The sequence below is a fragment of the Vidua chalybeata genome, chromosome 4 (assembly GCF_026979565.1).
Source record: "Vidua chalybeata isolate OUT-0048 chromosome 4, bVidCha1 merged haplotype, whole genome shotgun sequence".
Taxonomy (NCBI): domain Eukaryota; kingdom Metazoa; phylum Chordata; class Aves; order Passeriformes; family Viduidae; genus Vidua; species Vidua chalybeata.
In genome coordinates this window covers 4,009,244-4,034,742 of record NC_071533.1, presented here as the reverse complement: position 1 = coordinate 4,034,742, position 25,499 = coordinate 4,009,244, and the positions used below count along the sequence as shown (strand labels likewise).

Sequence of the window (25,499 nt, the reverse complement as noted above, 5' to 3'; positions counted from 1 at the left end):
AGGGCAGAATTGCTGCAGTAATCCACACCTTTGTTCCTCAGCACTTACAGTGAAAACATAAAACCTTATTTTGCCACTGCTTTCACGGCAACAGATTCGCTGCTGGGAGCAGTGTCTGCCTTACATCCACTTCTTACAGGGCAGTGTCACCAAGGAGGAAATTCCAGAGCAATCATTTAAACCGGCGAAATCATCGAATATACCCAAATAATGCATACCAAAAAGTCGGCGGGCGATTGGCTGAGGCGCCCCGCGCAGGGCGGGCCGGCAGCCGCGACCGCGCCGCTCATTGGCTCTCGCCTCAGCTTGGGCGCCTCCCATTGGCGCAGCTCGCTGCCCATCTCCCGCCTCCGCGCGCGCTCCTCCCTGATTGGCCGGCGCGGCGCGGCACGAGCCGCGGCACCTGCTCCCGCATCCCCGGCAGCGGCGGGGGCGCCGTGCGCCTGCGCGGCCGGGCCCGGCTCCGGCTCCGGCTCCGGCTCCCGCCGCCGGTAACCGCCCACCGCGGGCCGGGCAGCGCCGGGACCGCCGCCGGTAACCGCCCGCCGCGGGAGGAGCGGCGTCGCGGTGCTTGGTAACCCGGCCGGGAGAAGCGGCGGCCGCCCAGCCCATCGACAGCCAGGTGCGTGTGGATGCCGTGTGGCGAGGGGAGGGGAGGGGGTGATGGCGGGGGCTGCCCTCCTGCGCCCCGCTCTCCTCAGTGCCCGGTGGGCGGTGGCGCCCCCGGCTCGCCCTTGCCTCACGGCAGCGGCCGGTCCCGAGGGTGGGATGGGGGCCGCTGGGTGGAGGCGCCGCAGGGCGGGGGTCGGGAGCTCGGCCCTTTCTTCACCCGAGGCCGGGCAGGAGAAGCGCGGGTGAGCGGCGGGCGCAGCTCCTGCGGCCTTCGTTCTCCCTTCGAGGTATCCCAAAAAGCGGGTTCGTGTTGGGTGCTGGCAGAGCGCCGGGTGGCCGTTTGACCCTAAGGTCTATATTTTTTAATTGGGAAATAAGGTCTTCTTGAAGGTTTTAGTCGAGCTCGCTGTAGCGGCAAAATAATCTCGAGGCACCTGCGGGAGTGCAGCACTGTGGCTGGAGTGACTGCTGAACTTCACGTTCGGCATCCATTCCAGCACAAAGTGCTTAACGTTTCAGGTGAAGGGAGGGAGGTGCAGTTTTCAGCCCCAATAAAGGAAAGAGATTAAAGCTGTGTAAGAATTCTTGCATGCATTTCGTGGAGCAGTTACAGCTGGATGTTGTCTTATGTCAGGTTTATGCCAATGTAGCAGAATGGGAAGGGGGGGGGGATAAAGCAGCTCATGGTTACAGATGGAAGAAAGGGTGTGTGAAGTATCCTCCACTTCTCGTGGCCCTGGATGAAATTGGCATTTGGCCCTATGGAAAGCCAATGTGTTGATACTGGATGCAGGAGCTTTGCACTTTAGAGTGAGAAGAGCCGTCTTACTCCCTTTCTGCTAGAGAATCCAGAACTCTGAGAGTTACATGGAAAAGGCATGACCGTTTTCAGTGTCCAAGAAAAAGTTAGTAATCTAAAAGATCCTGACCTCTTACTTAGTTCTGCAGCGAATGGAATAATGATGCTGCTAACTTAATGGCACATATACCGTGGTACAGAGGTGCAAAGGTTGACACATTTGCACCATGCAGCACAAATCAAATCATTCAGGTGGGAAGGGACACCAGGAGGTCTGTCCTGACTGGCTGGTAGCCCTGAGGTTGGTCCAGCTTGCTTAGAGATTTTTTCTGGACTGTCTTGGAAACCCCCAAGGACTGAGACTAGGCAGCCTGTACTGTCCTCGTGGGGAAAAAAAATCCTAATATCCACTCAGACTATGTTTACAGCTTATGCTGTTGTCTTTTATAAACACTAGTCTGTGTATCAGAAAAAGCAGCGTGTTACTTCAGGTGCAATACTCTGCTGATGTTGCAGCACTGTTGTTGGTCCCTGGAGCATGCTTTGCAATAGTACTGCTGGCTTAAATGTCCTGCTGATGTGTAGCTGTGCTGTGGTTACCCATGGTAAAAAGTGACCAAGCTATGCAAAATGTGTGTTTAAAATTACAGGTCTGAACTTAGATACATTGACAAGACTGCTAGTAGATATGTTTAGTGTTTCATGAGAGCCAGAGACTCTTCTAGTTTACTTTCTTCTGCTGAGGAAATTGTAACAGTGGGAATCCTTTTGGCTTATTTTCATTGCCACCTTGTAAACAGAGTAAGAAAAGTTTCTCATAGGTCTTCATGTGTTATTTAGGAAAGTTCAGTAGGTTTTAAAGATAATTAAATGTGTAGCGTGAAGTTCTGTTTTGAGACCAGAAACTCATTGGTTTAGTTCAAAGATTTATTTTATATTCTAAGACAGTAGCGTGGCAGAGTTCACAAAAGTGAAAGATGTCACAGGCTAGTTAAAACCAGTGATAACTGTAATTGGTCTTGATAACATATTTCAGCATTTCTGGGATTATTTTAAAAGTATATCAAAAGGTCAAAAGTTAAAATGCACCTTCTCTTCTTGAAGGAAGAAGTAAGAGATATAATTGAAAGCTGAAGGAAATTAGGGTAGTCCTAGGTAGGATCAGGGAGTAGTGATAAGATTCAGTGGGAACAAAGTGAAAGCATCAGAAATTTTGGAATGGAGCTTTTTGGAAAGGTGAGTACTTGTGTGTCTTCTTGGATGCCTGTGTCAGTCTGCGTATGGAACAAAAGTGACTGGGGCTAATTACAGTAAAATTTCAGCTATGTAAGTGAAAAGCATTTTGAATCATACACAAACATGCCCGAAATGTACTGGAAGAGAAAGTTGTACCTCTTGTTCTGCTTTAGGAGAAGCAGAAACCACGTGCATGACAAACTAGCGAAGGTAAGGTAGGCAAGCTATATGCTAAAAATGCAAGTGTGATATTTGGTTCATATTTGACATTTCAGCTAGGAGCTAAGGAGTCCAAAAGGTACTGATATGGAATTCTTTGACTGCTTGTCCTAATAACAATGGTTAAGGAACAGGAAAATGGGGTTGATAAAACTGATACTCCTCAGACAAAGGTGTTCAAAAATGTACCTTAAGATTAAATGTTCACCTGTGATAAACTCAGTTACTTTAAGTCTTCAGGGCAAGATTATTTTAAGTGCTAGAACTGCTAAGGAGATCTATGAATTAACAGTATCTCTAGTTTTAGCCTAAAAAAAAAAAGTCAAATACAAAACACTAGTAAAATTTGCAGATAACTGTTGAAATGTATCACCTGCAAAAAAGAGGGAACCACAGACTCGCTATCTTCAAGCAAGGTTGTAAAGTCCCATAAAGAATGGCAGGAATTGTGGATAGTAGTGGGGGAGAAAATAAGAATAGTAATATGATTAATGTAGTTTTGTGGAAAATAGGTGTCAGTCTCAAAAAAAGAGGCTTTGATTATATCCTAGTATTGACATAGTACTGGTGTGTGAAACACTTCTTTATGATAATCCTGTGTTTTATATAGATCCTGGCTCTATATATAATCAGTGCAGTTATTATTAAAATAATAGCTCTTAAAAGAAATAAAGCTCTGATACTGTTTGATCTCTTTATGTGTTGCTTGATAAAACCTGCAGGTGTTAAAAAATGAATGATGAAATAATTATTGGTGCAGTTACAATGTTTGAATTGCTTACCAAATTTGATAAAGCCAGGAAGAAAGAAAGAGAATCACACTTTCAATATAAGATAGTATCTATAATTGCTGGGATGTTTAGAGTTGTAATGGTAAACAATTTAATCTCTAAGGAGTGATGATGTAACTGAGAGGGTGGCTACTTTCTCAGGTGCAAAAGGTACCTCAGCACCAGAGCTTTTAATATAACTAGTAGTGGTTACAAGTAATGCAAGGCTTGGAAATGTCTTGCAATAGCAAAATAAATACCAGCATTTATTTAGGCTTACTGTGACTATGAATTAGTAAGAAACAAGTGATAAATACCCATGCACAGCTGTCTAGAATCTGTCTTCATTCTGTTTCCAAATTCAGACAAAAATAATTTAAAAAACCCCACATTTTTTGCAAGACCTCTGAGGAAACTTGCATAGGCATTTTTGACACTGCACTTCCTCAAACCACTGGATACTCTTAAGATGAAATTGGATTTGTACGTCCTCCAGATGTGGAGCAAAAAATACTTGGCAACAATCATTTCACAGCAGTTTAGATTGAGAGGCTGGGGCAATTGTCTGCTATTGGCAATCACAGATTAAAGATTTTCAGGTTTCCCTGAAATTAGGAAATTATTTGCATTTAAGCTTAAACTCTTGCTCTACCTAACATAAACTTGAAAATTACTGGATAATAATTTTAAACAGAAAATTCTTTCTGAAACCATCTTATACTTTCTTTTGGCACTTATGACTGGAGCCAGTATACACTGCACTCATCTAAATGTAGCCATTGGAAGTAGGGGCAAATACAAGTGCAATTCTGGCAGTGGATAATAATGCATTCTAAATATGTAATTTAATTTTTCCTAATGAAAAGAATGGTACTTATTGCTGCATTGTAGAGACTGGTTCAATTTAATTACTTCTTCAGGTTGTTTATGAATGAGAAACATAAAAGCAGTCTTGCTTAGTTCTTAAAAAGCATACATATTGCAGTCAGATTCTTGCTAGATTTGGCAAGGTAAAGGAACAGGCTGCAGGCACTTCCATAGGGAAAACAGGAGGGAAAAGAGAGTCTGAGTCAGGGTCCATTAATAAAAAAAAAATTTAAAAGCAAATTAAGATAATATTATAGCGACAACCCTTTTTGATAGTTATTTCTCATTATTTTAATGGGAGTTTTTCCTCTTTTAGAAAAAGTCTGGGGTAAAATTGAAATAGTATTGATAATATCCTTGAAATTATCTTTAAATTCTAAAACTTTCAATTCTTCAGATAACCAAGATGCACTTCCAGTGGGACTGGCTGTGCTTGGGTGTCCTGATAATTAGCTCAGTGACTGCAGGAATGGAAAACGAAGAAAATCTGGATGCAGATGTTGAAGTGGAGAATTTTGATAAGCAGTCCCAAGAAGCTGATGTTGACAGAGATAAATCTTCTCTAGAGGTAAGATTACAGAAGTCTTTAGTTCAAGCTGGTTAAATACAAGATGCATAGTTATAACTAGAGCAAGTTAATCTGCATTTGACAACTGAGTGGTTCTCAAATATGGCAGTCTGAGTTTTTCCCTTGCTATATGTGACATGCAGGGCAAACTTAATGAATAAATCTCATATGCCCAAGTGTAAAATCTCTTGCCTGTGGCTGATAGTCATGAAAAAGGTTTTTCTTCAATCTAGATACAGAACCTTTTGTTGCAAGTCGTAATGTGCTGCTTCTAAAGAAGTCAATGGAAAGCACCTTGGTCTCACTGAGACTTTAACTTTAGACCAGTTTCTTGACTTCATCAGTCACAGCTGCCTTTTGACACTGTCTTAATTGCCAGAAAATGCTATTCTTCAAAATAGATGGGAAAACAGAAGAATGGAAAACATATAAAGAAAGAAACAGGGAGGAAGCAGATTTGGTGCAAGTTCAGAAAAATTTTTGGGGTTTTATTTCACAGAAGATGTAACAAAGCTTTAGTTATGAGCTTTGGACAGAAGAAGCAACTTCTAAAATTCAGAGATGTGAAATTGCTCACTGTTGGAGGGATGCACACTAACTATTGAAATGTGGGTGGGGGAGAAGTGGTTTTATGCTGCTAGGTATTTCTAATGAACAAAATCTGTTGGTCTGCCTGGGTGGATTACTTCTGGAGATATGAGGGTATATTTCAAATGAAAAACTGTAATTTATGTTGGGACGTGAATCTGTACGTATCTCTTAGGTTGTGTACCAGACTCCAAAGCCAACTGGGGAAGTATATTTTACAGAAACCTTTGATGAAGGATTGTCGGGGTAAGCTTATGTCTTAAAATGATAAACTTGTACTTTCAGCAGTTTAACTTTCAGTGGCAGGACTTACTTTGTATTCATTTTTCTGCTACTATGTTTATAAAAATTATTTTTATGGGGATGAGAATTGGGAAGACTATTAATGCTTGCTCCAAATACCTCATAATGTTAAACTGGACACTTAACATGTCAGATGTATTACTTTTCTCTGTGTGTTTTAAGGAAGCTTTTAATAAACTCTGGATTTATGGACATTAAGAAAAATAATATAAAGATTTAGCCAGTTGGGTTTAACTAGCTGAGAGATGAAGTGCCATTACATTTCAGTAGCAAACTCTTCACGTGATCTTAGGTATTTGTCAGTTCTAAATGTTAAGTGTAAAAGCAGTACCTATGATGACAGAAAAAATTACTAGATAAAAGAGGTAATAATGGTTGTTAAATAACCAAACAAACAAACCACTGAAAACCTTGATTAACAGATGCAAATATTTAGCTGGGGTACTTGAATGATATCATTCATCCAAGCTTCTAGCTTTTTTGAGAGCTGTTCAAAGATTAGTTTGTCTTCCTACTAAATCTAAGGTTCAAAGTTTTAGCTACAGTGCTTGGGATTTTTTGGTCTAGCTTTGCATAATTTACATAAGACTAAGGAGTATGGAAGAAAGATTTACAAGAAAGTAAGCAGCATGCTGCCTTTCTTCCCTGAAGTGTGGAAAAGAGTATATATAAATAGGCTAGATAGGAATACAGTAACTTTTTTGAGAATAGGCCTTGAAAATTTTTCACATGACTTGTAGAGCTGTTTTATGTCCTCACTGATCTCTCTCCTGGTAGGCCAAGGATCTAGTTTGCTATTTATACTGTGAAGCTTTTCCAGCATCTCCGTTAACAGTGGACAAATGTGACTGCAATTCAAGCAGAAAAGAGAAAGTATTCATCCCTGAATCACGCCATGCAGAGGATAGTTCAGAATGAATGAAAGCAGTTCTTTCCAGAATAAATTATTAGAATGTGTTCTTGTGGTTGATACAAGAAAGAGTTCAGCAGTGCTGTTGGCTTAAGTTATTCCTGTGCATGGCTCCAGATAGAACTGCTGTATGTCCAGATGAGGGTGGACTGCCCTTTTCTCTTTTTTTTTCCTTTCCAGAGGAGCACTTTGTTTGGAGATTGTGCATATCTTGTGATAACCTTAATGAGATAGCCAAGTTTGCTTTGCTCATCAGCCCTGTTCCCAGGATCTCCTGTGTGCAGTAAAATTGGAATCTTGCATTTGTCACTTGTCATTCCTTTTTGTCCTCTGCTATGCATGTGTACTGTTACTGTCAGATCAAGTTAAGATTCCTTTGGCTGATTTCTTTTTCTTTCTATTGAAAGGTATTGCTTCCTCTATTGAAACTTGCTATTTTCTGTGCATTTTTACATTAAATGCATATTACATTCTGCCAAATTGAACTTGTATATAAAACTGAAGTTTATTCAGAATTAAATAATTCAGGAATTTAATTACTTTAGACTTTTAATTGTCTATTCATTTACATTTTTAGGAATATTTTGAAATGCTTTATTAGACTACTGTCCTTTAATTTTTCTTTGCATGTTGTTTGAACTACATGCAGTTCCCATGATGCTGACTCAAAATCAGTATTAACAGCTTCACAGTCTAGAAGCAAAAGCTTTTTTCCTTTGTTAAATAATACAGCTTTGCTTAGATAGATCAATGACCAGTACACTTTTTTTTTTTTAGGTGGGTGTTATCTGTAACTCTGAAAGAAGACATGGATGATAACGTTGCTAAATATGATGGTAAGCAGCTTTAATGGTTACCTCCACTATGTATTTTGTGATGTTCTATTGCTTTTTGAGAAATAACTACTATTTATTTGAGAAATAACACAGAACTTATCTTTGAATGTCTAGATGGCATAGGTCAAAAATACTAGTTTGTATAATGACTGTTATCCTGAAACTGAGATGTGAAATGTTGCTCATTGGGTTATTTAGTGTGAAGATAGCTTTTTTTTGTCATTCCAACAATGTATTGCCATGGATGGTACCAGAATACCCTTTGGCAACTGAATATTTAATACTCTTTGTTTATGAGTGTTGTTTCTTTAGAACTGTCTTCTCTGAAATCCTGTGAGAGAGATTTACCACTTCAATTTCAGTTGTTAAACAGTTTTCTAAAGCATTGTGTTCCATTTTCCTCCATCTGTCCTACTTCTGATTCATGGATTGGTCTCTTGGTATAGCCTTTGAAACAAGAAAGTTAAAACTGCATGGTATTTTTTTTAAATACTTTTTCAGCTTGCCTGTACTTGAATGTAGGGCTCTTCAGTGGTTCTTGTATAGTTTAGTCTTAGGGTAACCAAAAAGAAATTTGAAAAGCAATAATGAAACATTGTTCTGATGGTTTACTCATTGCAGTTTGCACTTGTGATTTCCTAGTCGAGAATTGGCTGCTTAAAATTCTGGCAGATGCATGATCTGCAGCAATAATTTTGCAACCTGAGTTTTATTTCATTCAAGAGGGAGTAGGGAGAAGAGAAAAAGTTTCTATTGCAACAGAGAAGTACGTGCTACTGTTCTTACCTCAAATGAAATCAATTATGTTAATAAAAAGTGGTAAGCAAGCGTAACTTGGAGAACAGAGTAGAACTGATGATTCTAAATTTAGTGGTTACCAAAAATAGTAAAATTAAGAAGTTGCAGAGGAGATAGCCACACAGATGAGATGCTTATGAGAAATGAGGTCTCTGATTACCTGGCTTCATATTAGATAAAAAATCGTCTTTAACGTCAGAACAGTCATACTTGCTTGAAGTCAACATTTAATTCAGCATTTAATAAAGTCTGTGATAAAGACACATTTTTGAACTACTTTCCAATTCTTTTTTCTAGTCTTGTTGTTTTGCCTTGCATTATTGTTTGGCCTTAGTTTCCAGGAAGGAGCACTTTTGAAAAGGATAGAATTCTCCTCCTTCCTGTCTATGAGGCTAGAAGAAATTAGGAATTTGTTATTGACTTGCATATCTGCCCTTCCTTAACAACTTCTACTAATCACACTTCAGCTGAATAAAAGTAAATCATGGTTTCATTTGCACATCACAATTTATGAATCTTATCTAAATTACACACTGAGGAACTCTTGATGTTTTCTTCTTTTTTACATTGACATGGGCATTCTTCAAAATTACAGTGGATTGTAGAAGTAGGGTGTTTTGTGCTGTGCTCTTTCCTGGAAAAAAAACTAGTGAATCTTGTCCTGTTAATCTCTGAGAAAATGTAACTGCCCTTTTAGAAGAAATCTTGTTCTTTGGATATTGGGCAAGTGTGTATTCAACTGTATTTATCCCAAACTTGGAGAATGTATAAATATAAAATCTTCTATTTTCAAAGCTGTAGGCTTGTTTTGGACCAAATCTGATAATTCCTGGAAAGACTTGGGGAGGAAGAGGGAACTTCATCTACCCTGTGATTAGATTTCACTCAAGAGATTCTAATTTTATGTAAGCAGAAAAAAGTAATGATGCAGGTCTTTAGCTTTACACAGTGCTTTGTGACTAATGTTTTTTATGTGATGATGGTAGAAGTAAATCTAAAATCTGGAGAAATATTTTGTTCCTCTAGCCATTGTAGGATACCACAACCTAAAGATACAAATCTACAGCAATAAAGTTTACTTACAGATTTTTGTAGATTTGAGAACAAGAAATGACATCTTTGACATCAGATGCCAACATTTCTGCCCTACTTTGGCAACTAGTCTTTATTTGTTGCTCTCTGCTTTCAATAAGGCTGTGATTTCTTTACTTCAGACTGCATTTTTTCAAAGACTTTGTGCATGTGTGTTTTAGGAAGATGGGAAGTAGAAGAGCTGAAAGAAAATGCAGTGCCTGGAGACAGAGGATTAGTGTTAAAATCAGTGGCAAAGTATCATGCAATATCAGCAATGCTAACAAAAGCATTTGTTTTTGATGACAAACCTTTGATTGTTCAGTAAGTAATCCTTCAGATTTTTTACTTGATGTGTATTAGTAAGTTAAAACATTTTGCTTACATATAAGTGTTTTGACAGTGGGTACTAATATGCAGTCTTAATATATTCATAATTAGAACCACAGATTAGCAGTTAATTCATATTTTTCTGATACTCAGAATGTTTTTGTCACTTTCTCTTTGCCCAGATACGAAGTGAATTTTCAGAAAGGCATTGACTGTGGTGGTGCATATATTAAACTTCTATCCAGTAGCAATGACTTGAATCTGGTATGTCCTCTTGCTTAATATTTGCTATCAGTTGTTCATTTGAGGAACAGCTTAGTTCTCCATGGGTGGTGTCTGATACCCAGGACAGAGGACTTTTGTGTACGTTCAGTATGACTTCCTGTATTAATAGAAGCCAGAAGATCTTAACTCATAACTTGTAAAACAGTTTTACTGATCAGCACATGCATGATACTGTGTATTCCAAATACAGAAAACATAAATACCAAAAGATACTGACATAACTGTGTAATGCAACATACTCTGAAGGAGAATAACTATATCTGATATTTTCAGGGTTGTTTGTTGCTGTTACTTAATGTGGAGAGAAAAAGGTAGTTATAAAATACTGGATGTTAATATTCTGGGGTTTATCTTTATTGGAAAATAAAATTGTTATGAAGAACAGTAACTAGTTCCCTTCCATCTTTTAGTGTAGAGGGAGAGAGATACTTGTGTGTTTTGATTTGTAACAGGCATTCCTACCTAACATAAAGTCTAAATATATAAATGTATTCATCCTCTTTGAGGAGACTGAGAGTTAGTCCATTCCCTGAAAACAGGGAACTCCAGAGGACTGTTGAATTCCTTTCATGATTTACCCTACCACTTTTCATTTACCTTTTAGAAATAAGTAACTATGCTCTATGCCAAGAAAAAGAAGTACCAAAAGTGACATAATCAAATGTCCAGTATAACACATACTCAGCTTTCTTGCTTCTACAGGAATACTTTTTTGACAAAACACCTTACACTATTATGTTTGGACCAGATAAATGTGGAGAAGATTACAAACTACACTTTATCTTCAGACATAAGAATCCTAAAACTGGAGAATATGATGAAAAACATGCTGAACGTCCTGATGTAGACCTAAAAAAATTCTATTTGGACAAGAAGACACATCTATATACTCTTGGTATTGTTCAATTCTTAAAAATGGAATTCCAATTCTTGTATTGGAAAGGAGAGATTAAAAATGTGGTTTTGTCTGCTGAAGCTTTGTAATTGAGTCTGTGTTTGTAATAGCTTGTTAATTCTGAGTGGTGGTTGCTAAATGATTTGGATTAAAAGGGTTAATGACAGGGCTTCCCTGCAGGGCATAAAAGTAGCTTTCAGATGCTACTGCTTAATATTCAGTTACAGGAAAAAACGTATCAGCCCTGACTAGCCTTCACTAATAAATGCCTTCAGTAATTATTAGAATAAAACTGTTTTTACTGGGAAAGATATTAAAATATACAACTGCACAATATTCTGGGAAGGTGTCAGAGGAATTCAGTTAAATCTGTACCATGCCACAATCTTTTCCACATGTTGAGTTCTCACCAACACCTGCATCCAAAGCAGTGTGCATGAACAGGTCAGCACAGACTCTGAAGTGAATGGTTTTAATTCATGTGACAGCTCTTCTTGTACCAGTGAACTGTACAGAGAAATAAAAGTTAATTTTTATCCCCTTTTTCTGACTTCTGAGGAAGAATAGCAGTCAGAGAATCGGCTAATCTGTGGCATGCTGCAAATCCAGCCACATTGACTGCACTTGTGAACTTCCACTGAATAATAATAATAGAAGGCATGTTCAAGTGCTGTGCCATGGGAAAATTTAGTAGTTTCTAAAATAGATTGCTGTAGTATGCCATATCAAACTTACACTTTTAGATAATGGTAATCTCATAATAATAAAAGAATGCCTGCATTCCTGTATTTGGACTGTTTGTTAGAAATTATGAATCAAGGTACTTAAACTTGGATTGCATTTATTCTGTTACAGTTGTTCAGACAGACTCCATAGAGCTATGTGATTCCAGTTCATTTATGTGACTGATAACAGGAGTTTAAAAATTAGTTCTTTGTGCTTTATCTAAAGGTGATATGGGGGTTTCATTTTTGCATTTATGGATATTTTAGTGCTGTTGAAAATTTCAGGCTGGAAGGCCATCATCAGATATTATCGAACTATTACAAGGCTGTTACTGTGGTTTTCTTAACCTGTTTTTAGAAAACTGTCATAAGAGTGGAATAGTAATTACTTTTACTCATTAATCTTCATTATGTTAAATGGACAGTTGACTCTGCTGTTTTAACAGTGAGTACATTTATAAGTGCTTATTAGAAATAGATTTAAATACATCTGGATACTGAGTCTGACACTACTCAGTTCTGTGACCTTGGCTTCTCAGTTACTCACTCTTGCAAACATCCAGGAAATTCTCTTCAAATATGTAAGCATTTACAGTGAGGCATTTGAGGAAAATGGCTGGTAGAGGTTAGAACCTGATAGAAAATGCTGCTTGGATCCTTCTGTTGTGTTACTGGTACAGTTCTTATGTGTTCCCATGCTTTCAAGTGTGAGACTGTAATTTAGTACCAGAGATGCCTTTTGGGACAGAGATTCTTTTTTCAATGCCTGTGCTTTTGAAGTAAAACCACAACATTTTGGCCAAGTTGGTGGGTTTTTGAAAAATCTCTTAGAATGTGTTTGGATGTGTTTCAGCAATTGAATTTTCTTCTTTCAAACTTTCATCTTTGGGGGCCTGATGCTGGTCATACATCCCCTCAGGGGCACTGTTTTGTGTCCAGATCCAGTGCCTGAGTGAGGAGTCTGTCTCCTCTGCTAGTGAGGGTCCTGTTTGCTGTTATTTGACTAAGTCTATGCTTATTCTATAGTTTTGGTTAAATATATCTGTAAAATTAAATGTCTCCCTTATTTCTTCAATTTAGTGCTAAAACCAGATGATACATTTGAAATATTAATTGACCAAACAGTTGTCAGTAAAGGAAGTCTTCTTGAGAATATGATTCCTCCAGTAAATCCTTCCAAAGAAATAGAGGATCCTACTGATAAGAAGCCTGATGATTGGGATGAGAGACCAAAAATACCTGATCCAAATGCTGTCAAACCAGATGACTGGTAAGGAGAACATTTTAATTTTTACGATGTTTTTTATATACAGGTTATTTACTTGAAAGATATGACTGGTTTTATTTTGGGGTTTGCTAATGACAATTTGAATACATTTCACTAAAAGCACTGAAATTTGAAAACATACTTGAGGTGGACATAAGGAGACAAAATTATTATTTGCTAATTTTGTGCCCTGCATAGTTGCAAGTAGTAACTAAGGTTGCTACACATGAATAAGAAGTTTTTTCTATCATATCGTTTGAATTTACAGTGAATTTCTACTTCTGTGTGAACTACTGTTCTTACTGTGACTGAGGAAGAGTAGGGAAACCTCAATGGGAAGACCTGACTGACACCTGCCACTTGATACCAGCAATTTCTGGACTAAATAGCACTATGAAACAATGTAAATATAGTCCAGATATTTATGAGCAGATAATTATATGTGTAATGCTCATGATAAGTGAGTCTAATTCTGTCGTATTTTTGAACATTGGTCCAAAGTCAGGCTGCTGTATTTTCTAACATAAGTCTGTAATTGAAGGGATGAAGATGAACCTGCCAGAATAGAAGATCCTGATGCTGTTAAGCCTGAGGGGTGGCTTGATGATGAACCACAGTATGTTCCAGACCCTAATGCAAAAAAACCAAAGGACTGGTAAGTGCAGATTGGTAATGTGTTTTGTCGATAAGACTGTTCTCTGTGGCAGGTTATTAGTTGTGGAAGTCAGTCCAAATCTCCTTGTCTTTTGGGGTAGTAAGTTGGAATGTGTAAGGTATGGCCAAATATTTGTTGGTGTGAGGGACTGCTTCTATAAAACATGAACATGTCTTTGCCTTTTTTTTTTCCTGAAGATACATAAGTAAAAACAAAGTATGAAGGTCCCCTTTGAAAGAATTTGCTACAGGTTGTAATCATAATGTAAGTCTCAAAGGGATCTCTAAGTATCCTGGGTAGAAATCTTTCAAACTGTCTGCAAAGGCAGGAATGTAACTGAAGTCAGTCATGCTGTGGTAGTTGTGAACATGTGACCTTTAAGTAAAAACGTGTAACACTCCTTTAAAAAAGTGTTTATACTGTTGGATGAAGTTCTGTCAGAGTTCTGAGGCTGTTACAACAATACACATAGACTCTAACTTCAGACTGCCAGTGTTTGACACCTGGTTGATCTTGAAGCAGTTGTTTGTAATTTTTTTTTCTCTCTAGGGATGAAGAAATGGATGGGGAGTGGGAAGCCCCTCAGATCCGTAATGCAAAATGTGAGGCTGCACCTGGTTGTGGAGAGTGGGTGCGTCCCATGAAGAATAACCCAAAGTATAAAGGAAAATGGAGAGCACCTATGATAGATAATCCTAACTATCAGGTAATAGCCAAATTGTTGGTCATTGCTAAAAGATACAGAGATCAGCAGAGCAAGCAAGACAAAGTAGTATATTTACTTAGGCTTTTTTGCAGTATATTTATATTTTAGAATGAGTCTGAATACCCTCACTAATTTGAGATTTTTTCCTTTTAATTTGCCTTTTTTTTTCCCTTGAAGTATACTGGGAAACAATAATGCTTCTTGTATTAAAACAACTTACCTGTTTAAAGTTGCCTTTTGTACAATTTTCATTGGTACCATTTATTTAGTATGGTCTTCACAATTGTGTTCTGAATTACATTAGAGTTTCAAATGGGAGTATTTTGAATTAGTCTTTTTTTAATATTAACAAATGAAGCCTTTCAGTAAGCAGATTGCCTTACTAGTTCTATTTTAGAGGAAGCATCAATTTTAGAAAATTAAATTCCCTTCCTCCCCTCCAAATATAAGAGTTAATCAGCTGGATATTAAAGAGAGTTACTTTATATTAGTTATGGGAGTACTTAAATCTGATGACTCGGAGGGTAAGATCCTAAGCAGGTTTGCAAACAAAATATGGTTCTAATTTGCACAGGTATCATAAGGCTGAATTTTCCTTCTCTAAAATTTTCTCTAACACTTCTGGTAAGAGTCAGTTATTACTGTAACATCTACAGTAAAAAAGAAAAAAATTACTTAGGAGGTCTGCCCTAAGCAATAAAATTGAGACCCATCTGCCAAATTCCTAGAGGCTATTTCCAGTTCTGTTTTAGATAGGTTAAACTCTACTGCTTGTCTTTTTAAATAAAAGTTCTTATTATTTTGAAATCTCTTTCAGAAGTTGTTCTTTTGGTGAGCTATAGGTAATGTGATTACATTTGTTTCCATTAACAGGGAATCTGGAGCCCCCGGAAAATACCAAACCCAGACTATTTTGAAGATCTTCACCCATTCAAGATGACTGCTATCAGTGCTATTGGTTTAGAACTCTGGTCTATGACATCTGATATCTACTTTGATAACTTCATCATATGTTCAGAAAAAGAAGTAGCAGATCGCTGGGCAGCAGATAGCTGGGGCTTGAAGAAATTGGTAGCAAGTGCTAATGAGGTATAAACTTTACTATGTTCTTGACAGTAGTGAGGAAGCTGTGGTGTTGGAAGAATTTGTCTGCAATTAGTAATTTTGCTGAGTAACTCTGATAGGTTTTCTGTCTTGTAGTTTGGCTTTTTACCTTTCCCAGATGAGTATTTTCTTGAGGTTAAAAGGGTACTGCATTTTATTTAAACACCTGGTGAGGGATTGACTTCCTGTGAAGCCTTCTGCTGTTCACATTGATATTAGAAATTCAGTACCTGACAGCAAGTGAAAAAATGATGGCTGAGTTACTTACATTCAAAGACTTCCCCTCCCACCCCTCACCCCTTATTTTCCCTTAGGATTATATCCATGATATATATTCTTTTGATACTTCCCTCACATGAGGAATGAATAGTCTAGTGTTTGTTTCTGTTTAATAATTTTAGGCCTTTGGCTGCTTAGATGTGTGTTATGCAGCTCTGAAAATATTGCATGTATGTTTATAGAGCTGCATCTGTTCTGTTTCTGTGTGGGCATCCACATTTTGTTTGTGTATTGCACTTTGACAGCCTTCCTCTCTCCTTCCCTATGTTGTGGGATGGATCTGCCCTGCCATACAGGATCATGGGCCCTGCCTGCACTCCTGTTCCTATTTAATAGTCCTCTGTTCTCTTGGATTAAATGGCAACAGCAGGCTACTGTTCTGGGGGAGAAACGATGGGTTGGTGGCAAATGTGACCAATTCCTTACAGCTGCTGTTTGTCACAGAGTGAGCAAGTAGCAACAGCATATTTGTCCATGCAAGCAGGAAAGCTGTCTCTTCTTGCCCTTTTCCAAAATGTTTGGGTTTATGTCTGAACCTGTATCTGTACCTGTACACACAATGGCAGAAAAATTCCTTTGAGTCCCCTTGTGCCTCTCAAGCTTCCTTAGCTCCTGATGTACCTCTTACAGAGATGCACCAGGCACTTGCTTAAGTGTCTCTGCTCTGTAAGTCAGAGCTGTACTGGGAGGACGATTTACTCCCTGAATAATTGGCTGTCAAAGGAGAGGAGGTGGTAGTATAAGTGGAGCTAGCATTGTTCCTCAGGAACTGCTGCCCTCAGGCTCTTGATGCTTTGGGAGCTTTCAGCTGAGTTGGTGCAGTGTGCAGGTATTGCTTTACAAAGTTGAGTTGTGGCTGGTCTGGTGTGTTTGGAGTTCTACACCTGTTCCTTCTTACTCTCAACACCTGCCACTTACTTGCAATTTGTTGCTTTACTAGTAATGAAATGCAATATTGCTTTAGTCATTAAAAAGCAAAGGTAAAGAAGGGCTTTGGACAATATAAATGTATACAGTACACTTCGTAAACTTATTTAATTGAAGAGAGGGATATAAATGCAATTCTTCTAATTCTTTTTTTTTTAAATACAGCCTGGTATGTTTAGTCAATTGGTGACTGCTGCAGAAGAACACCCATGGCTCTGGGTTCTTTACATCTTGACTTTAGCTCTCCCTGTTGGTCTAAGTGTGTTGTTCTGCTGGCCAGGAAAGGTTAGTGAAATTCACTATATTTCTATTTGGTTTTATTCTTAATACTTTATTTGGAAACTCTTGAGCATCTCTGCAACAATGTGCCCTTTTAATATGCCATTGGTATTACTTAGCTTACAATGCCTGTTTAATTCTTAATTGGAGTTGAAATATAAATAGATTTTTAATTTTTTGTAGAAATCAGATGAAGATATTGACTTCAAAAAACATGATATATCTAAGCAAATCACAAAGGGAGAACTAAAAGAAGAGACAGAGGAGCTCGAAGATGATGAACTAGAAGACGAAAAAGAAAATGAAGATACTGATGAAGATGGTAAGATGAGTAAGAGTGTGTCAGCTTGCAGTTTGGTTAAAGACATGAATTCATGGATTGCATTGCCAGTAATTACAACCTGTTTTCTTACACTATGTGAAATGTGCCTTGCTCTGAGCCTTTTTTCATCTTTGATAACTTCCAGTGAATGGCATCTCATGGCTAATAGCTCTGATAAATATAAGCAGAAAGTAAGGCTCTACTCAGCATTTCTTCACTTTCAAGAAATGAACATGCTTCCAACACTGTTTTTTATGTTTGTAGACAGTGACACATATGTTGTCCCTTCTAAATATTTCATATATTAAACACATTTTAATTTTTCAGTTTAATTTTTCAGAAGCAGTTAAACTCAATTTATTCTTTAAAATGTGTCTGGAATAGCTTTAAGTCTCTAGCATAAATCTGCTTATACCTCTCTGGGAGGGTTATACTATTCTGTTGGTCACTGATTTGAGTTCTTCTTGTTAAAACTTGAAAATACTTGAAATACTGAAGTCTGCAGCTTCCTTTATGTTGCTTTTTAGCAACCTATTGCACGCCTGCAGAGGTGTGTCCTACTGCCCAGGGGAGAAATTAATGACTCAGTAGCTTGAGCTGTACTCCAAGGATAAAATCATCCCATGTTACTGTATCAAGCATTACTGGGTACTACTCAGCTATAGCCTTGAGGTGCTATTAGCATTTCCCTGTGTCTATATCATAAATAAAATACAAAGCACCTAACTTACAATGCATTATCTTGACTTTGATGAGAAAATTTTTAGCTTCAGAACTCTGTAAGATTCTGCTTCTTATTTCACTCTTCCTTGGTGAGAACAAAGAAAGTGACAAGGGACTGGCATGGATAATTAGAGACATAGCAGACATTCATGTTTTGTTGGGGTTTTTGTCTTGGTACTGTATTTTGTATTACTGACTGAAACTTGGTGGGTTTTGTCTGTCTTTGCACCATGTTCTACGAGTGTTGATGGCTTCTGTCTGTACTACTTGAAAGTTCACTCATGCCATTACTGAGAAAATTGAGTACATATTTAGCACAGTGCTTGCCACACCAAACTTAGTCCATTTGCCTTGCTATTGGAGAGCCTTACCAAGGCACTTAATAATTCTGGTTGTGCTACATTCTTTACTTTAGCTTAAATTGTAGGTACATGATTTCAGTGTTGTTTCTTCCTACATTTTCCTTTTGATCTTACTCTACTCAACCTCTTCTTTGCTCCTGAATTACAGACTCTCTTTTATTCTACCCAGTCTTGATGCAGATCATAGTTTGTACCTAATATGCTGCTGTTGCAAGGCTGCCATTCCTCAATTCCAATATTCAGTAAATTTATTTAATTACAACACATCACTTAATAAATAATACCTTAAAATGTGTGTTTCAATGTTAGAAATAAGGCCCGGGCAATTGCAGAGGAACACTGTTCAGCTCCTACAGCTTTCTTAAATTGTACTTGGAACAGCTGTTCATGGTGTTGCAAAGGTAGGTTCTATTTTAGACCATTGCTTTTAGTTACTAAACAGAACACAGAGTGAAACTAACCTAGCTTGCTTTTTTAGGACTAATCCAGGGTTTTCAAATAAATTCTAGGCTTCAGAGGGAAGGATTACACTTTGCTGTCATATTACTTCATTGTTTCTTGCTTTAAGAATTGCCTAGCTTCCCTCAGCTTCCTGCCACCTTTTATACTTGCAGGTTGAAATCTTCCATTTTTTTTTCTATTGCTCTTTTGCCTCTTTGTGTCTGAAAGCATTAGAGAATTTGTCTTCTGCCTCCCTTTCCTCATTCTTTTTGCTACAGAGAGAAGAGAAATGGAGGAGACAAAAAGAGAACTTAAAAAGGATAATACAAAGAAGATGGGAAGGGAGGCTCCTGTTTCAGGTACTGGGAAAGGGAAGCAATTTGGGCCAGGACTTGCAAGTGGGTCTCTCCTGTTTTCTTCCCTCTGCTTCCTTTTTGATGGTAGAACTCCAAGCTGGTGGATGCCAGCTTCCATCAGTGCAGATGCAAGTTTCCTCTGAGATTTCTCTCTATGCTATCTGTAGTCATAAATATTTTCTATTTTCATAAGCATTTTGTCACCTTATGATTTTTACGGTTCCTTCATAGTCATTACCTCCTCCTTTGGTTTTTTTGGAGTTGAAGGCAACGGAGTTTTGAGCTGTGGAATACTGAGTGACTTGAAATCCACATTGTATCATGGGGCCATTTAAAAAAGAAAGAAAAAGGAAGTGTGGCACAACAGCAAATTTCAGAAACGTTTGGTGATTTCTTTAACACCAGCGACTATGAGTTGCTGACAGAGTATTTCTTGAATGGCATTGTCCATGGGATTTACTGGGTTTTTTTTGTTCTATGTTAATTTCTGTGGCATTGTCTGTTTGTCTGCTTTGTCTCCTTGCTTTCCTTGACCTGTAGAAAGATATTGCAGGAAGTAAAAGAATGTTGGCACAAAATGGAATTTCAGGGCCACAGTCTGAATCTTATTTGTCAAGTTCTACATTTATTTATATTAAATAATGTTTAAATTACTATATGATTAAATTTAAAATAATAATTTTAAATGGTATTGTTTTTCAGTTATGGGTTCTACAGCTTCTGATGTCTGAAGGATTTTTGATTTGGGGTTTTTTCCTCTCTATTGAAATTCGTACTTATGGGAGGAGCTGAATTTGCACCATTTATAATTTCCAATCTCTTTATTAGAATATGACCAAAGGCTTTGTGAATTTCTGCCAAGCTCTTCTATTAAGGCCTTACTTTTAGGACAGAGATCTTTGTCTACATCTTTCCTAAATCATGAGCTTCATTATTTGGTCATATTTCTCCTTTTGATAACAGAAATTGAGACATGGTAGGCATGAATCAGGTATATTGCCATAAGGCAAAACTAACTTCTTAGTTCATAACAATTAATAAAGCTCTGTTTGGCTCAATATATAGCTATATTACAGCCAAAGTTCTTGGTACTTTTACAGTACAAAGATTTGACTTCCTCAATTTGAGACAGAAGTCTCAAATATTTTAACAAATTAGGTATTTCTAGATTTTCATCACCAAGAATCAGGAGAGTCCCGTCTGCTATGTGACTACATTCTTAATTTGTATGGATACTTTTGTTTCAGTTTAACATAGCTGCAACAGTAAGAATTTGGCGTGGATACAGATTTTGGTATTCGTTTTGGGGTTTTTTCCCTATTTTTTTCACACCTAAGCAGTGCATATGAGATGTAGGTGTGACCTAACAAGGAGAGAATTGAGCACTACTTCACTGCTGTTTTTAACTAAGCCACTGGCAGACTGCTAAGTTGCAAAATGCCGATGAATATCCTTTGTGTCAGATTTAAGATCTGTTTACTCTTGATAGAAAGTATCATAAAGAGTACTGGTAGTGTAGTAGTAATGCAAGCTGGACATGCTTTGAGTGACCTAAGGGGAGTACAGTGCTTTTCTGACTAGTTTCTGCATTGCAAAAATGCACAAGAAGGGTGGAAATAAAAAGCTGCTTATCTCTCAAACAAAACAGTATGTCAGAAGAGTTCCCTGCTGAAAAGGGGAAGTACCCCTAGGATGTAAGTGTCTCCCATGCTGGATGACTGATAACTGCAAAATCTTACTTCCCCATCTAAATCAAAATTTTGTCACTTGTCCTATTTTAGACTCTGCTCTCAAAGCTGTCCAATAGAATGTTTTATTTTTTAAAGTAAAATAAATCAAGTCCTTTAAGTCAGTAACAAGTCTGAAGACAGTATGGGCTATTATGAAAAGAGGCAAAGTTGGAGCTGTTAAAATTGGTTGTTAAATCTGGCAGTTATGACTTTCCAGTAATTCATGAGAATTCTACTCTCTGTATCACAGAGATGTTTTTCTGGGTTATTCTAAACAAGCAGTTCATTCTAGGACTGAAATTGGCTTATTTTCCTTAGTACCATGTCTGGATGTGGTGTATTTGTAATATGGTTCTGTTTATGAAGTAAAATCAACTTCTTCTGCAGAAGCTGACGGTGAAGGTAGTGAAGATATTTATGATGATGAAGAAGAAAATGAAGTTCCAGATGAAGAAGAAAATGAAGTTCCATATGGAAGTCAAGAAGGTGATAGGTCAAATAAATCTGATTCAGAAGATGAGGTAAGTTTGCATTTTTTCCTACTTTCTCCTTGCCATTGTCTGACATCATACTTCTAACTAAGCTCAGTTACCTTTCTTCTGTTGAGCCATAAAACAAATCATGAGGTAGAAATATGCTTTCCTTTGAATTTGACACCTCAAATGCTCTGCATAAGTACAGGTATAGTATAGAAGTGATTGGGCAGCTCCCTAAACATGAAATGTTTTTACAGGAGTATAGTTTTTAACAGATTATTAAATGAATTTCAAGTCCTGAAAGTTTGGATGCTGCAGCAAATTGGTCAGTTTTCATTGTGATTCTCAACTGATAGAACACGTGCTTCCAACTGAATAGCCTTTTCTTGAGATCTAGAAAAACCTTAAGTTTTTCAGTTACATTTTGGGGTTTTTTATTCCAAAATAAGGTGTTAAGCAAAACGACAATACTGTTTTTGAACACAGCATCTGCAGTTTCACTTTTCTTGTGCAGATTAATCCAGTCTGCCAGATATTCTACAAAATTATTTTCATAAAATATCATTGTGGAATGGAATTTGTGCTCTTCTTGTTTGTCAGCTACTCATTATTCCTTCATTTAGAAACTGGTAGTGTCTGAAACACTTTAGATCCACCCATTGATCATCTTGTGCTTGTCACTCCCTAAATGAGTCACTTTCCAGGTTAAGGGAGTTGTTTTATGTAATGTTAACTCCTTTTCATGTAAAACTTTTCTAGGAAACTGTACCTGGCATGAGGTTGCGCTTTTTCAGCACTGAAAGTCTTTTCTAATTACCCCTTATTTTGTACTTTCTCTTGTTCCTGTAAGAAGTTTTCTTTTCCTTGTACATTTACCCAGGAATACAGTATCTACTAAGATTCACATGACTCTTTGTGAATAGCAAGCTCTCAATGTGTCTGTGACATTACACAGTGAGGGCACAGCTTGCTTTTCTCTGAGTATTTTCAGCGTGTAGGTGTTCCTGTTGTGAGTTGTCTGGAACACATAATGTACCCCATGTCCTCACTCAGGCTGGGCCACATTCTGTCAGCTGTTCCTTCTAAAGGAGGTGCCTGCCATTAGGTGATTCAGGGAAGTGAGGAAGTAATGCATGGTATGAGAACGGATTTCACATTGGAAAGGCTTTTCCTGTGCCTCTGTAAGCCCGTTGCTTTTAAACTGGGAACACCACATCTGATTTAGGGACAGTTTGCTCCATTTGTAGCTCTCCAAAGGGAACAGTTAAAATGTTTTAAATACATCTTACTGCAGAAGTGGAAATAAAATCAGCAAAAGGTGAACTTTAAGGAAGCTGGTAAATCAATTTAAAAGCCACTGCTTTTAAACCAGCAAAGACATGGGCAAAAACAAATTTCTGACATCAGTTTAAACATACTATTCTCTTCTTTCTGAATATAGAAATGAAAAGTCTTCTATCCACTTTATTAATCATTAGATTAGTAGTGTGGAAAAAATGTCCCATCACTTAAGTGCTGCATTTAGTGATAAAATGACTGGGGAAATGAGGAAGAGGAATAACGTAGCGTGCCAGTTTCAATAATTAAAATAAAATTAAAATGTTAATGCTGAATTTATTTTTTTTTCAGAAGAAAGAAGCTGATGAAGGAATGGGAGATCATCCACTGAAATCAGTGCGCAAAAGAAGAGTACGAAAGGACTGAGTTATTTCCAGCTGGTGTTTGCAGGTCTAGAGACAGTGACGGTAACTTTGGGTGCGTCACTTCCGTGGGCCTGGCAAATTCCTGAGCTTTGATGGGAAAAGGAGGGGCTCATTGCTCTTTAACCTCCTATTTTAATTATCTGGCCTCTTTAACCATCCCAAACTTCCTCAGTTCCCTTTTTTTAAGGATAAATGCTATCTGTGAAGAGTTAGCTGGTATTTCAAATTTGAAATAAAAGGGAAATTACAAGTTGACCAACTGATTTTTAGGTGAAGATTCTTAAGATTTGAAGTTTCTTAGAAATTAGTATTAGTTGGAGATAAACTTACTCTAAATATTTTTTTAAATAAATGCATTATAATACTTTTGTAGCTCTAGCACAAAATAAGCTGTTTACAGTTTTCAGCTTAAAGAAGATGGTAGTATAGATGTAGCATCTACGGCAGTTCACATTGCTATGAGAAAAGGTATTATTTTCTGTGCAGAGCTAAATGCAATAATTGTTTTTGTATGATGATTTTGTGCTAGCAACAATTTTTATTGTAAATTATTTATTTTAGCTGATCTTGTTACATGGGTCACCTGTTCACTTTAGGCATTGGTTGCAGTAATTTATTTTCAAGATATATTTTAAAATAGAATACAAGTGGTAATTGATGTGATTTGTTTTACTCTTGAATGCAGGTATCAAATCTGCAGGTCATATACAGATAATTTTTTCAAACTTTTATAGTTCTCATGTTCCAAACCAGAGTGGTACAACCTGTTTCTAGAATACTTGCTAAGTATATATTGTCACCTAAAAATATTTATTAATTCTTGCTTAATATGAAATTTATTAATATAGATAAGAATTTTTGATGGATTAAGTTTTTTACGATGTGAGTAACTTGGGTATTCTCATAGTTTAAATAAACTGCTTATTGTAAAGAAACATTGTTTTATTGAAGTTCAGCTGTATATTAAACAATAAAATTTCAGTCACCAGAAACCTCTTGCTGCTTGGCAGCTGCCTATAGTAGTAGTAGAATGTGTAAATGCTCAATTCTATATTACAGTAGAAACACATTAATTCATAAGGAATCTAACAGATTTTCTTGTGCCTGTCATAAACTTTGTCCACTTTAAAAAGAAGTATTTTCACAGCAGATTCCATGGAAGTCTCTTAAGAAATGAATGCTTAACCCTAATGAAGAAGCCAGTGTCCTCAAGTGCTTGTTTTGAAGTGTTCAAGTTATTTATATTTGACTTCTATTTGGTGTGAATTACATGGAAATGTCTCGAGGTTTTTGTTTAATTTGAGGCTTTTTGTGCCTTTTTTTTAAGTTAACTGCAAGTTCCCACCTCTTTATTTAGAGCATCCATGCAAAAGGTAAGAAGTGAAGACTCCAGATTACTCCTCAGCAATAGATAGAAGCTTTTACCAGTGTAGTATCCCGCTGACAACAGTTACTGTGAGCTGTCAGAGCTCACCTTTTAAATGAATTATATTATTTTAGCTCACCTTTTAAATGAATTATGTGTGAGTCTGATAGAAGTCCTTTGGAATTGTTAGAGGATTTGGGTGTCCTGCGGGTCTTGTTTGTTTGTTTGCCTGCCTAGGGGTTTTGGAGGGTTTTTTTTCCTCTGGTATGTGATAGCTGCTCTAGTTACTATAGTTTCTTTGATGTGATTTACTTACTCCAGGGATTGGTCACCCCGTGGGGGATGCTCATCTTCTCTTAGGGTTTTGAACCTGAAGTTCCCATAAAGTATTGATTGATGCCCCATCAGCTTTGATCACCTAGAACCTAGAGACAGCATACATCCTTCTGCACATCAACTTACTCGGATCTAGATTTATGCTGGTAATGAGAGCAGAAATACCAGAGATGTTGAGGATTTAAGGCTCTAGAGGTAGAAAGCCAGGCAAAAGGGCAGCCCCTCTTCATTGATACAATGCAACAGTGAGATTTCACCCACGCTGTCCATTTTTATCTGAACAGGTATTTCAGTAAACATACTTCATCTTGCTATCATGGTTGCTTGAAAGAGCTTTATAATTAACAAAATAGTAATTTTCAGTTTCAGCATGTCTTGCTATTAAAACTGTCAGTCACCTTTGGAACTCTGTAAGTAACAAGACCTCTGCAGCCTGCACTCCCCCTCTGACAATGTTGTGGCTTGGTAAAATAGTTCTTACTGAGGATGCCAGATCCCAGACTGAACACTATATGCAGGGAAGGCCAAGTAGTACTGAGGCCCTTTTATTTAGTTACAGTTGAAGCCACTCTTCAGTTGGCATCTACATTCATGAAGGCCTGATGAAGTCATAATTCTGGGTTCTGTCTCATGTAAAGCTCACTAAAAGTGTAGG

General features: G+C 37.6%; 1 protein-coding gene across 3 annotated transcripts; it reads left to right on the top strand.

The window, feature by feature from the left end:
- The first annotated feature begins 531 nt into the window (after positions 1-531).
- On the top strand, positions 532-24,134 carry CLGN (calmegin). Of its 3 annotated transcripts, XM_053941330.1 has the most exons (16): positions 532-622; positions 4,901-5,071; positions 5,835-5,905; positions 7,650-7,708; positions 9,760-9,901; positions 10,090-10,171; positions 10,895-11,087; positions 12,893-13,082; positions 13,621-13,734; positions 14,284-14,440; positions 15,314-15,529; positions 16,916-17,035; positions 17,213-17,351; positions 19,156-19,236; positions 21,351-21,484; positions 23,069-24,134. In XM_053941330.1, the coding sequence occupies exons 2-16, from the start codon at positions 4,910-4,912 to the stop codon at positions 23,141-23,143; spliced, it is 1,935 nt and encodes a 644-aa protein (XP_053797305.1). In that variant the 5' UTR covers positions 532-622; positions 4,901-4,909; the 3' UTR covers positions 23,144-24,134. The 3 variants fall into 3 exon arrangements, with proteins under 3 accessions (XP_053797305.1, XP_053797306.1, XP_053797308.1); XM_053941331.1 differs by lacking the exon at positions 19,156-19,236; XM_053941333.1 differs by lacking the exon at positions 532-622 and having other exon boundaries at positions 4,893-5,071.
- The last annotated feature ends 1,365 nt before the right edge of the window (positions 24,135-25,499 follow it).

Coding starts and splice junctions, on each gene's coding strand:
- CLGN (XM_053941330.1), top strand. CDS start 4,910: ATGCACTTCCAGTGGGACTGGCTGTGCTTGGGTGTCCTGATAATTAGC. Junction 9,902..10,089: donor GACAAACCTTTGATTGTTCA/GTAAGTAATCCT, acceptor CTCTTTGCCCAG/ATACGAAGTGAATTTTCAGA. Junction 13,735..14,283: donor GCAAAAAAACCAAAGGACTG/GTAAGTGCAGAT, acceptor TTTTCTCTCTAG/GGATGAAGAAATGGATGGGG.